The following is a 13,967-nucleotide window of genomic DNA, read 5'->3' on the forward strand; positions in this document are numbered from 1 at the left end:
GATGTCCGTAATGGGCAAACTTCTAGAAGCAGAAAGCAGGGTGGCGGCTGGGCAGGACTGGGAGCCAAGGGGAAACTGTGCAAGTATTTGAGATGAGATGATTGAAAGTATTCCACAACGGGGGTGGAGCAACAGGACAGCGGGTAGGGTACTCGCCTTGCACAGCCAACCTGGGTTTGATCCTCAGCCTCTGTGGTCCCTGAGTCTGCCAGGCGTGATCCCTAAGCATTCTGGGGTGCGACCCAACACCCCCCACCCCCAGTATTCCAAAACTGTACCACTGGTTGTGCAATTCTGGGAATATACTGAATCCAGCAAGTTGGACACTTTACATGGCCGAATGATACATCGTGCGAATTAACTTTTCATAAAGCTAGGACCCAGAAATGAGAGGAAACGCCTTATGCGAACGGCTTCAGAGGCTGTCCGCTGCACCGTGCTCTTCGGAGCCCCCCTCCCCCCATCGAGACACCGCAGCCCTTCTGGGGAATCAGTCGGTTGCCTGTGTTCTCCTCCCCCCAATACACCATACTGGCTTCTGTACGGGGCCAGCTCCCCTCACACCCTGCCACGTCTCTCATGCCAGACACATCGCTGACCCATCACTCAGTCACTGGCTGAGCCCGGCACTCCTTCTCTGGAGACTGCGCACCCAGGGGCCTCCTCACGGGCGGGCGCTGTGGAACGCCGCAGGTGCCATCGCCAATGGCTCCACACTCAAGCCGCACCCGATCCTGGGCTCCTGAGCACCACGCCTGCACCCACGACTCCTAAGGGAGCCTCTGCACCCCTACAGCAGAGAGGGCCTCTACTTCCTGGTTGGTCGGAGTTCTCAGGGAGGGGAAACTTTCAGGAGCTCCGGAGATTCCTGAGACACAGCTGGGGGTCTTCCAACCCGCCCTCCCGCTGCTCAGGCCAGTGCTGTGCTCAGTCTATGCACTAGGTGGCGCTCTGGGCGCCCCCAGGCACACTCTGGCCCGCATGCAAGAGCCTAGAAGGGAAGGAAACCCGTCTGCGCCCAGCGTGGCTCTAGAATTGTCAGGGCTGGACTGACCTCCTGGGTGTGGAGTGACAGAAGGGGAGCGAAGGGAATGACGGGCGGCTCCTGCCTGGTGGCACTGGCAGCCCCACACTCCAAGCTGCAGAACTTCAGGGAAAATCACCAAGTTCTCCAAGAAATGCCCTGAGGCGGAGAGCCAGGGGCAGGTGGCACAGACCCCCAGCACCCAGCTGGCTGCGCCCCCCCCCCCAAGAGCCGTGGGTCCCTCGGGAGACGCTGACGCAGGCACTTCCTGCGGCCAGTGTGAGAGGGGCAGGTGGAATCCCCAACACACAAGCCAGCCTGGAGTCGACGTTTCGCGAAAGCCGTCAGTCCTGGGCAGGACTGAGGGCTGGTGGGGCCAGTGCCCACATGTGACTCGGGCCTTCTGTGACGGGCAGCAGGGCAGCCTGAGTGGGAGCAAGTCAAGTCAGCCCCACAGACTCCGGGGACGCCGAAAGGAAACCCAACCCGCCCTGCGCCGCGACTGGTCCATCTTCAGGTGAACGGGGCTCACGGAGCCTGGGGACAGCCAGGAGGACTGTAGCGCCCATTTTTCGGTTCATCATTTTATTTCTGAAAACGTGTCCAAGAGAGGCCGGGGAGGGACAGGCGGTCAGCCGAAGCCCCTGTCGCTGCGGATGGCGACCTGCAGCGCCTCCTCCAGGCGCTCCATCGTGGAGTACTTGGGGAGGTAGAGGGTGCTGAAGCGGGTCTGCGCTCTCAGGGGGTCCTTCTCGTTCAGGTTCTCAGGGCAGCAAAAGGTTATTTTCATGTTCTTTAACCCTTTCATCTGAACCCGGTCAGTCCCTGTGAGAAACACTGCGAACAACAACAGAAGTGAGTGGTCTGCGCCGCAGGCCGGCACCGTCGCAAAGGAACAAGAACGTTTCCCGAGCCAGGTTGGGGGCGACTGGCACACACGGCACCGAGGGGCACGTCTGACCCTGCCCCCAGCCGCTCCCGCCAGCCACCGGGGCCACTGCGCAGAAGGGGAACGGCAGCAGGAGCGGAGTCTAAGAAAGCACCGAACCAGCCACCACGGCACGCACGAGTTCCTGGAGTTCCTGCCTGTGTGGCGGGGGGGGGGGGGGGGGGGGGGGGGTGTCGGATGGAGGCTGGTGGCTGAGCTGCAGGGAGAGATACGCCTGCCTCTGCCTCGCCTCCCAGAGCCTGGGGACACCACGGGGAGCTCAGAAACAGACACAAGGCTGCTGGGCGCACAACAGCCATGCAACGACGGCGAGGTTCAGATCTGGAAGGCAAGGAACTTCCGGAGAAGTCCAAGCATGTTCCAACACACGCTACCCACCAAAGAACTAGAGTGGGAGTATTTCTGGAAAAAAATCAAGCCGGGAAATCCACAAAATCTGGAAGAGATTTGAGTATTAAGACAAACGAGCTTGGTGCTGAGAAACACCACGTAGCCTGGGCCCCCTGGGATTCCCGGGGAAGTAGGTAATGGCGCAGGCGAGGGGAAGACGCAGGCACAGAACCGACTTCTGACGTGTGTCCGAACCATGTGTGGCAGCATCAGGGCTCACTCCTGGGGCTGCCTTGTGGGGGTCAGAGCAGCTCAACTGCGGTAAGGGCGGCCTGGCCTGGCCCACCGTACCTCTCTCCGGCCCGGAAGGAGGAATTTGGGAAGGTAACAGGTAGGACTGAAGTTTCAGACAGAGACACTGTATTTGTCTTTTGACGCTCAGACAACACAGCAGAGGGCGACATACGACTAGTCTAGGAGGGATTATTAGAAGTACAAGTCACAAATGCTCGTAACAAACCAGTTTTTTTTATAAAATCACGTGAAATAGTATAAAAGAGGATGTATCTACTGCTGATAAAACGCTTACCAAGGAATTTTTTCTTTTCTTCCAGTGTCAATTTGTGTAGAGCTTTCCAAAACATCACTATAGTGGGATGCGAACTGTCTTCATAACCTTGCTTGTAACATGCATTCTAGAAAAAACGCACACATCCAACATGAGTCAGGGACTATACATGAAGTTCAAAGCTGAACAGGCTGGGGTCATAACGTACCTTTTCAAATGTTTCCCAATCATAATCTGTACTTCCAACAATCACATCCTTTAGTTCCTCAGGATGGAAAAAATCAATAATCTCCTTTTCACACACTTTGTAAAATCCCCTTTGAAATTCTTCATAAACTGCCTTTACAGAGGTGTTGAAGATGTAATTGACACACTTAGAAACATAGTCTCTCCTTCAATGAAACAAAAAAATTATTTCAGCTCCTGCACTACTGGACAAAGTGAGGGGCAGGTAATAGCAGAACAAAATACAAATGGAAACATCCGATAAAGGGAAGGGGCTGTTTCTTGGATACATACATCCTGTGGTGCTAAGTGATCACTGGGGGTGGGGGGGTGGGGAGGGGGCTCGGGGAGCAGCAGGAGGGCCTGGGTTTGACCCAGCCGTGTCCAGGGCAAGCGTCCTGCCCACTATACTATTTCTCTGGGCCCGTAAGAGCCATTTTTCAAGGCCCCTTGTTTAGATTAAATGCTCACTGGCTATGCTGCTCGGGCCGGTTTTCATGGAAACCCCAGTGATGGAACTACGGCTAAGCACCAACTACCCGAAGAGGCCAGGGGGTGTAAAGGACAGTGGCCTCTTCCACGAAGCCTCCTTTTCCTACACGTGTGCTATGAACAAGCACTCTGGGCACTACGGATTCCGCAGAGAGAAGATACAAGGTCACAGCGGGTGGGGCGGTCCTGAGGAAACAAAGTTAAAGGACGAATCTGATAAAGAGAGAGAGAGAGAGAGAGAGAGAGAGAGAGAGAGAGAGAGAGAGAAAACCCAGTGGAATAACCCAATCCAGGCCTCATCTGCCTCCCCTGCAGAATATAATCCTCCCAAACAGGAATCAACAGCGTTCATGAAAACAGAACCGACAGACATTTCATTTCTGGGTACCTACTTGTTAGTCTGGTTGACAATTCTGGGCCTTTCATTCGGAATCAAGACAACATCATTCTTGTCCCAGCGCACCTGTAACCACAAACTCAGTCATTTCCAAAATAACCCTAATAATGTATCATCAACAAAAACACTTTGGACTGTATCTTAAGAATCTGCCAAAATATTTCTGTGCAAGTAATTGCCACCGTATGATGGAAAATTTTTTAAAAAATGGTATTTTTTTCATAGTAGGAATCTAGTCCAGGGTTTCATAGATGCAAGGCATATACTCTACCACGAGTTACATCTTCGGTCTAAAGATAATCTGAGAACTTGAGTTTGTGTTCTACAGGAGCACCAAGAGAGCACTGAGAGAGCAGCAAACCTGCAGATATGTCAGTAGACCCCCAGCAGTGGCACAGTGCCCCTCACCCTCCCGGAGTCCAGGCCCCTGTGCAGTGCCCGTCAGCCCTGGATGCTGGGTGTGGTCACTTAAAGAGCTCTGACTGATGGTACTGGAGAACTTGACCTGCTATGTGCTAAACCCTCCATCTCTTCTTGGTTCATCCCCACCCGTCTGGCTGTGATCAGGGATCACTTGTGGCAGTGCCTGGGGGCCCGAATGTGGAGTCTGAATTGAACCAGGGTCAGCTGTGCTCGAGGCAGGATGCTACTTCCTGTGCTGTCTCACCAGCCCCTCCTCTCGCTCCCCCAATACAACCACGGGGGTGGGGGGTCCCCTGCCAGGCAGACAGAGGGTCAGTGGCCAGCAGGCCAGACACCGGCTGCTTCAGCGGATACCCCACAAACCAAACGGCTTGACGGCAACTCCTTACCCGAGTGAGGCCACTGCAGGCCATCTGCCCCACCTGCCCGGAGAACGAGAGGATGGTGTTGATTGAAGCCCCGCAACTCAAAAGGGGGGCTGTTGCGTAGCTAAAATTAAGTGGTCTTCGCAGCCCATGACAAACAGCAAGAAACCAACCAACAAAACCCACCTTTCCACTTGGCCAGCTAAAAACATTTCTTCCTGCTGGAAGATCAAAGAGCTGGAGCAATGCGTGGCGTGGCGTGGAGGAGTCCTGGGCCCAAGCTAATCCCCTGCCCCTCTCCCCGTAGTCCCGAGCACTGGCAAGAACACCTGTTTAGAGGTGTGGGCTGAAGCCAAACCCAAAACCAAAACCCAACAAAGGTGTTTCCAATCAAAGGTCACACACTCAGCCAAGTGTGTAACTGGATTAAGTCTGATGCACAATCTGTTGTTCACTGTTACTCACATTAAAATGGGTAAAATATACTTCTTCAAAGTCATCATCTTCATAATCCAGAAGCGTCTGCAAACTCCTGAAAGTTTAGATAGAGCAACGAGCCTGAGCTCTGGGAAGTCCATTGGCGCGCCTAGCTCCGTCCCGTGCGGGGCCCGCCCCTCCTGCCGAACTGCCCACCTGCGCCCCACATCTCTACCGCCCCGGGGCAAGAGAGCAGCGGGAGGGGTGTGCCTCGCAGGGTCCTCTCTGACAGTCTCCAAGAAGCAACAGCGCAGCGGGAGTGGTTCCTGAGTACAGAACCAGGAGAAGCTGGGCCACGGGGCCACTGCCGGGTGTGGTCCAAAACAAAACCAGGAGGAGGGTGAATAATCTGCTGATTCAAGGTATTGAGCAGATTCGCCAGGACCTTGCCTTAACCCCGAGCTCCAAGCGTGAGGCCTTGCCTGGGCAGCACCCCACGGGCTGTCCTTCTACCCTGCCAGGGGGCGCAAAGGGTTCCCCGAGCCCTACCAGGAGTGACCCCTGAGCAGAGAGCCAGGACTAAGCCCTGAGCACCGTGGGGTACGGCCCCCGAACTAACCAACTGAACAAACAACTGTCACGGAGCCAGGGAGAGGAGGGAACAGCACACAGACCGCAGCCCTGCCGCACGGGCCCTTGACAGCATCCTACTCTAACTGCGCTGTTAGTCCCCACACAAAGAAAGCTAGAACACTAACGCAAGAGCCAAAATTAGTCACAAAAAATCCCCCAACCATTTTCTCAAACGTGTAAAGTGAAGTCATTACCCAATAAATCTTAAACTGCCACTGTTGAACATGACATTATCGATGCGTGTCAAGTAAGCTACCTATCCCAGTGGATATCAGGTAAGGCTCAGGAACAAAGAACAATGTGCACTCACTTTCCCAAGACAGGACTCAGTTCTTTTAAGTCTTCCAAGGATGGCACCTGATTCAGAAGTTTCTTGAACAGAGCCAGCGGGAAAGGGATGTTGGCAACATTGCAGTTGAAGAGGGAAAGTCCACAAAGCACCCCAAAGAAGAAGTAAGTCTTCCTCTCAAACTTAGGCTGGGGACAGAAAGAGAAAATGCTCAATAGACTAAAAACCTTTACCAGCATGACAGAAATTAGTATTAACTTGCTCATTGGCATAAACTAATATAAACCATACTTCCCAAATTATGTATCAAAACTGAAAGTCTTGACAAAAACAAAATCCACACTTGGTCATGAAGCCAATTGAGATCCCTGACAGTTTTGGTGACTAGAAACACTGAATAGAAATACAGAAATACAGTGTAATCAATAATCCTGATAACGCTGAGGGCTAGAGAGACAGCACTGGGTGTGCCTGCCTTACCCGTGGCTACGACGGGCTTTGACCCTGGCATCCCAGGCGGTCCCCTGCGCAGAACCAGGAGTAAACTGAGCCCAGAGCCAAGAGCACAGCCTAAGTACAGCAGGGGGCAGCCCCCAAACCAAAACCAACAACTAGACAGAAACAAACTCAAGTCTTCACGACTCTTTCCAGAGCCTTTGTCTTCAGGAGCAAAGAAGCCAAACCAAAGGACAGTGGCCGAGGAAGGCGGCGCTGTATCTGCCCATCTGGCCCGGTGCTTAGGGACCCCTCTGCTTGGGGCCGAGCCTGGGTGGTCGTACACTAAGCAGGTGTGCCTGCCTTTCAGTGGTCTCCTGAGTGGAAGCGTCCTTTTTATTTTGTTCTGTTCTGGGGCCACACCTGGCGATGCTGAGGGGTTGCTCCTGGCTCTGCACTCAGGAATTACTCAGGGACCATATGGGATGCGGGGGACGGAACGTGGGCCAGCTGCATGCAAGGCAAACGCCCTACCTGCTGTACTAGCGCTCCGGCCCCAGGAAGGGTTTATTTATAAGCACACACCCAAGAAATAGTACAGACATACACGACTTAGGCTACGGGGAACAGGATGGAATCCGAGCAAGAGACAGCCCACTGAGGGAAAATAACCAGCTCCCCAGAACTGAGCATGGTCCTTCCAACAGTCCCGGCAAGCTTTCTGCCCACAGGAACCCATCTGGGAAATGGGTTTTCCCTGCCGAGTGCTGCCCACCCGTCTCGAAAGCCAAGCTGAGCACTGACCTTGACAGGAAACCACATGCAGGACGCGTCCTCGGGGTACATGAACAGACCGTACTCGGGCCGGGTCATGCCTTCAAACAGGCAGTGGAAGAACTCTGCCTTGACGCCCCCAAAGTCAAAGCCCAACTCTCCAGTGAAGGAAACCTGCAGAAACCAAGCCGTTACCTACAGCTGCCGCAGCTCTGTTCCACAAATAATACAGCAGGCTAGTCTCTTATGATGGTCCAGAAACATCTTTGTAGAGTGGTGACCATCTTAAGCTTCTTTTCAAACGGTTCTCATTAATCCCACGAGGGTCACGCAGTTTCAAGAATTGACGCTTTTAAAGAATGTTGCCTTTTCTAGTGTAACACGTTAAGAAATATGGCCTCACCCTAACCTGTTAAACTCCAGAACCTAAAGTATTTCTCGCTGTTGTCTGAAGTGGACATCGCTATTTCAGTGTAAGTATAAAGGAAAATAACCACGAAGAAGCCAGAATGTCAGAATTAAAAAAAAAAAAAAAAGGAACCGCAAAGCCGGCCTACTGGTGGCCGGCTCTTGGCCCGGGAGGGAGTGGACCCTCTGCTGACTGGCCCTCCCCAGAAAGCCATCCCCGTAGCACTGGGCTGACCTCCTGCCCCCTCACCGGGCATGGAACGGAACGCACGCTCCACTGTGCTCGGGGTGACCGTATTCCCACACTCAGTGATCACTCCTGGTGTGCCCTGGGGGAGCTCCTGGGGTGGGAGGCACAGCTCCGCGCCGGCCACATGCAAGACAAACACCCGTGCTCTGGGCAACCCACCATTCTCCCTTGCTCGCCCCTGCTCTCCTCCTTGGAATCTTCACTTTATGACTGTCTTCTGGTTTTCCTTTGTTTTGGGGGGAGGGGCATACTGGGTAGTGCTCGGGGCTCCTCCTGCGAGGCTCAGGGGACTCTCTGGGAGCCCAGGGATCAGACCCGAGCTGGGGCACACGAGCAAGAGCCTACCCGCTGTACTAGCTCTCCAAGATCTCTCTCCCTGACGCCAAGACACCGCGAACGCCCAATTCTAAAGAGTTTCCTGTGTCTCATCTTTGGTTTCACGACTTTACACCCTGACAATATTCTCTTTCCTGACTCCTCTCTGGCTTTCTCTTCTGAAGGACTAGATTTTAAGTTCTCCTTTCTTTCCGCTGCAGAATTTTAAACCAGAATTTCCTGCATTTCTACACTGGCAGTTCTGTCCTGTCCCCCTAGTCTTTTCCTTGGTGCTTATTTTCTCCATGAATCCCATTCATCGCTGGCAAGTACTCAACCTCATGGTCCGAACCCATTTTCTGGAGCCAGAGAGACAGTGCAGAGGGCAGGGTGCCTGGCTTACATCCAGCTGACCCAGTGCCAGTTCCCTGAACCACACAGGCTCCCGAGCCCTGCCAGGAGCGATCCATGAGCCCGGAGCCAGGTGGAAGCCCTGAGCACTTCCAGGTGCGAGTCCGACACTAGAGAGCGGCCGGCCCGGGAGCCTGACCGCTGACCCCGCCTGCCTCCCCGCCCCGGCGCAGACAGGGAGTGCGCTACTGCACTTCACCAGCAACTCTTTCCGCAGGTCCTCGTTCTCAAACCGACGGAGCTGGTTCAAAACGTCTTCGATCAAGTGACTCCTTCGGACCATGAGCGTGAGGGTGGGCAGCAAAGACAGCTCAGACCCTTCGTGTTCCAAAATGCCAACCAACTGCATACACGCTCTGAATTTTTTCTCCTGTAAGACAGAAGCGCTCTGCATCACCATCCGCGGTACCATCTGCGGTCAGCAGACACGTACAGCGCGAACTGTCGGAGCACTGTGAGAGGCACCTTGGACACCGCCCGAGGCCCGAGTGTCGCCCGGGGAGCAGGAGGGCAGGGCGTCCCCCACGCTCCACGGGACCGCGCTATCCATGCCCAGAGCTCAGCAGCAGCGCACACCGGCAGGAACGGCACTCTCGGAAGCAGCACCGAGAAAGGGAGCGGGCGACAGGAAGAGCTTGGCAATGGAAGCTCCTCGAACACACTCTCCTAGGACTGCCACGGCCAGAGACAGTGCAGGAAAGAAGGAACCCAGGGTGCGCTCCCTCCCGGCACAGGGGCTACTCTACGAAGGAAATCCAGCAGAGCGGTTTCAGGGCCAGGCCTGCCAGCGCAGCTGAAACCGCTCACGGAGACCCAGGGGGACACAGGCACACCGACACCCGGAACGGCTCATGGAGAGACCCAGGACACAGCCATGCTGACACCCGAAAGAAACGGGCACTCTGGCTCCTTAATGGCTATGGCTCTTAGCAAAATAAACCAACAAAAAGAGCCAAGAAGAGAGCTGTTCAGAATTGCCATTGGACGCTTGCTAAAGCCAGAAAAGCAAAGGAACAAGTTAAAGCAAAACCAAATTGTCGTACCTTCTTTCCTTCGTTAACTATCTAACTTGTTATATCTGAACGTGTACACCACTTAATTCCATTTAGTAACGGTAAATGCACGATGGATACGTATTTGATTATTCCCAGATACGCAGCTGTGTGTCACCAGATAGGACTGTGGGTAACGTGCTTTGTACGAGGCACTGTTCTCAATTCTTTGCCTGGATGAATCGAAGCAACCGCTTACCCAAAACACACACACACACACACACACACACACACACACACACACACACACACACACACACACGGAGGTCAGCGCAGGTCAAGGGATAGCAGGAAGTGAGTTTGGGTGGCCCAGAAATGTGGGAATTTCCTGTTCGCTTGCTCTTCAGGCCCGTGCTCTCCCTGGAACTTGTATCTCACTTGCCTGTTGTGTTTCTTGGCTTGCCAATTTCCACGCCGGAGGACCAGTGTCCTCAAACTCCCACTCCTCAGAAGCTTTCCCTTAAGTTTTAATAAAAACTATCTCGTGTCATCAGAAATACAAAGTAGTACTAAGGAGCTGCTGGGCTGGAGATGAAGCGAAGAGCCACTCCTCAGGGTCACACATTCGCGTGGAAACACGGGGCGAGTGCCCCAGCCCCACCTGACTCAAGGCCTCCGGCACCCCTCCCGGCTCTGACTCTCTCGTCTTTTTTCTGAACTTCAAACGCGCGTTAGGGGCGTTACACTTAGAAAAGATGTCCCCACACTTTTCGTAGTCAGAAGCAGGCGAAACAACCCAGGAAGGGAACAGTGAAAAACTTCAGACCGTTTTTTAAAAAATGGTTTGAATCCATTCTACTGTTGAAGCTCACAAACCAGAACCAAATCAGCTCGGTGACAATATCCGGGGAAGAAAACAACTTTACAACTGCTTTACGGCTCGATCACAAGATGCCAGTCGTTTTCTGGACCTGAGTTCCCAGACCTCTGCCTTCACGCTGACTGGCCTTCCCTCCACAGCCGGCCACGCGCCGCGCGGAAGACCGCTCGGGACCAGAGGTGCCCGCCTGCAGCGTGAGCCTCAACTCCTTTTGTCCATTTGTCTGTTCTTGCTCCAAGACACTGCTGTGCCCCAAGGTCCCCCCAACGACTCGAGGCCTTTCTGGCCTTCACTGGATCATCAGATCAGGCATCTCGAGGACTGTGACCCTGGTTTTGCCGGCAGGTAGCTCCTTTGGCACCCTGAGTACTGGACACTGAATGAGAAGGCTAAAATTACAATTTGATTTCAAGAGGAAGACAAAGAAATGGACATAAATACCTGTATTTTTAAAAGCGAGTCCGCATACAGAAGCTTGATCTTTGACAGAATATTGAAGATAAATGGGAAATGACTGAATATGACAGGAGTCTGGAGGTCTACTGAAGTGTCCTAAAGTGAAGAAATGACAACCATTCTGATCAATGAACGGACAGAGAAACGCTGACCCTCACGTCAGAGCCCAGACCCCCAGCTGGTCAAGATCCCGGTACTTTAGCCGGAGCACTAATGATCTACCAAACACAAGACAAGGTGCTTGTACACTACATACAGTAGATAAACTTCATTTTTTTTAGCTGTTAATTATTTAGCAATTAGGTATAAACCCTGGACACTTTCTCCAAGAGACTGTTTTGTTCTCAAAGCAATCCTGCATTTCGAAATGTCAACGACTCAGAGGCCTTCATAGCAAGTGGCAGCAGGTGTCTTCTTACGTGATTTCTGCCAAGCAAAGGAGCTACCCGAGGCATGAAACTCCAACCCTCGTGGGAAGAGACCCCGGCCTCAGGCGAGTCACTGCCAGGGCGAAGGGTGGGCGAGAAGCACTTCCCTAGGGAGCACCTGCCCCTCGGCACTCCCAGAGCTCAGCCCACCTCCCACACGCGGCAGCCCAGGCCCACCGCAGGGCAGCCTCGTGCCACGGGCCCTCCGTGCTGGGCCTCCTCTGCCCTGCGGCGTCTGCGCCCAGGACTGCCCACCCGGCCGCCCACGCCATCTCCCCAGGCCACACCCACCGACCCAGCCTGGACTGCTCTCACATTTCCAGGAGCCTGGTTGCTTCCAGGGTGATTTTCAAGCACAAGGGGCCAGGGGAACGTCTGTGAGTACAGTACAGGCGTCTTTAGTTCCCGACCCATGACCCACTCCCCGATTTCAGCATGCCCAGGGGCGTTGGTGAAATAGGACAGCGGGTAGGGCCCTTGCTCTGCAGGCCACTGACCTGAGTTCGATCCCCGGGACCCCTTATGGTCCTCCAAGCCCTCCAGGAATGACCCGAGTGCAGAGCCAGGAGTAAGCCCCGATACAGCTGGGCATGACCCCAAAACAAAGAAAAAAAAACACAAAAAGCAATCCATACCATACTTACTGAGTTCAATTTCCAAAAGGACCGTTTATATGCATCTCCATAAAAATCAAGCCAGTGAGAGAGTTCATGTATTTTGAAAATATTTTCAGGCAGTTGATACTTTGTCTGGTTTACCTTAAATAAAATATGACCGGTGAGAAAGTGTCACATGTGACTTTGCTAACTGGCTAGCAGACAATCAAAATAAAGTTTGTCCTAATGCCCTGCTGAGTGGCCAGAGTAAAGTTTCAGCATAAGCCCTCTACTATCATTACTTAATGTTACAGGAACATTAAGAAAACTTGCAATGTTGCCTCTAATGTCAACGTAATTAACTATTACTAGCTATTTTTAATTCATTAAAAAAAAAAAGCTTTAGAGAGCTTTAGGTCCAGAGAAAAAACAGCTCAGAGTGAATCCCAGTGCCTCAGGCCTGGGTCTTTCCCATTCTGTTCTGCAGCCTTCAGAGGACACCTTCCAGGTGCTCCCGAGAGTAAGGAGACTGACCCCTCAGGGCACAATCAGAAATAGCTCCTGGGCACCAGCCCCCCAAAAGAGAAGAAAAACAAAATTCTGAACCTGAACTCTTTTTCAAAATGCCACGAGTAAACCGAAGCACGGTGTTTTCAATGTATGGAACCGACAAAGAATGAGAAAATAAATGAGCACAATATTTAGACTAAAATCGAGCAAATGGGCCGGAGGGGCAGCACTGCGGAGAGGGTGCCTGCCTTGCACCTGGCCAAGCCCGGGATCCCACAGGGGCTCCGAGCCCGCCAGGAGTTACCCTGAGCACATCTGGGTGTGGCCCCAAATCAAAGACAAAAGTGTGAAGAACAGGCATTTCACGGAAGAAGAATTAAATCCTGCGATTATAAATTAGAATGTCTGCATCAACTAAACATCAAACACATTAAAACCAAAGAAATATGATTATAACAATTAGTAAGTAGCATACTGAAAATTTTTTTCAAATTTTCCAGTGGAGAAGCGAAAATTCTCACCACCCCCTTGAAAGGGATTGGAATTATTCAACTCTTGGGAAACAATTTAAGTACCAGGAAAGAGTGCAGGCATCCTCTATCTGGGGACCACTCCCAGGAGCCGGGACCAGACGGGTGCTGGTCGGCCACCTACAGGGCCACCCACCTGCTGTACCCGCTCTCGCGACCAGGCGCCTGAGCCTCTTGCCGGCTGACCACTACACAGGATGTCTAGAGACACACCACACGAAGCCACAGACCAACGAAGACTAAGAGAAGGGCTGCTCAAAATACAGGAGTCTGGCGACCCACGGGACTCATCCTCCATCAAGCCGTGACTGACGACTGCACTGACGGCTGCTTCACTGCTTCTGACTTACCCTGTGCGCTAGACAGTGCACGCAGTCCTTAGGACATGCACGATACATGAGAAACAGAACTTAAAAGGCATCCATATGGGCTTCCTATTTTATGCTTTACTTGATGCCAGGAAAAAGTAAACCAACGTTCTGGAGTCCTGAGTCCCACCATGCTCACCCTGTAGAGCTTCCTCAGCATCTTCAGGAGGACTTTGGCGTGGCGGTTGTTCTCGTCACTCTCAGTCCAGTAGTGCAGCAGTGCAACCACGGCCCTCTTGAACATCTGGACCAGCGCGCTGAACGTGGACTCCTGGAGAGAGGCCCAGTACCCCTCTGTGGCAGACAGAAAAGGTACACAGAACTGTTAGCAGCCCTTTCTCTTAGCATCTCAGCGGTAAGCATGGTCAGTAACGGTAACTCTGCGCTGGCAGGCATATGGGGTCACTGCCCTTCTTCAATCTGTGCTGAAATTTTTCACGAGGAAGCTACAGACACAAAGTCACTTTGTGTGACCAACCTGCACATGTCATTAATGACTATG

The 13,967-nt window shown here is 52.9% G+C and overlaps 1 protein-coding gene across 1 annotated transcript in view; it reads right to left on the reverse strand.

Moving 5' to 3' along the window:
* Positions 1-1,655: 1,655 nt before the first annotated feature.
* The window catches only part of HERC5 (HECT and RLD domain containing E3 ubiquitin protein ligase 5), a 32,627-nt gene continuing 20,315 nt past the window's right edge, over positions 1,656-13,967 (reverse strand). Inside the window, exons 13-23 of the mRNA XM_056111297.1 lie at positions 13,605-13,759; positions 12,106-12,219; positions 11,019-11,129; positions 8,905-9,075; positions 7,352-7,495; positions 6,134-6,300; positions 5,239-5,305; positions 3,981-4,051; positions 3,080-3,263; positions 2,893-2,998; positions 1,656-1,861 (exon numbers count right to left, since the gene is read on the reverse strand). Of these exons, the coding sequence (XP_055967272.1) occupies positions 1,656-1,861; positions 2,893-2,998; positions 3,080-3,263; positions 3,981-4,051; positions 5,239-5,305; positions 6,134-6,300; positions 7,352-7,495; positions 8,905-9,075; positions 11,019-11,129; positions 12,106-12,219; positions 13,605-13,759 (1,496 nt within the window). The remainder of the gene's footprint in view (positions 1,862-2,892; positions 2,999-3,079; positions 3,264-3,980; positions 4,052-5,238; positions 5,306-6,133; positions 6,301-7,351; positions 7,496-8,904; positions 9,076-11,018; positions 11,130-12,105; positions 12,220-13,604; positions 13,760-13,967) is intronic.

Source organism: Sorex fumeus, unplaced genomic scaffold (assembly GCF_029834395.1).
Source record: "Sorex fumeus unplaced genomic scaffold, SorFum_2.1 ptg000013l, whole genome shotgun sequence".
Taxonomy (NCBI): domain Eukaryota; kingdom Metazoa; phylum Chordata; class Mammalia; order Eulipotyphla; family Soricidae; genus Sorex; species Sorex fumeus.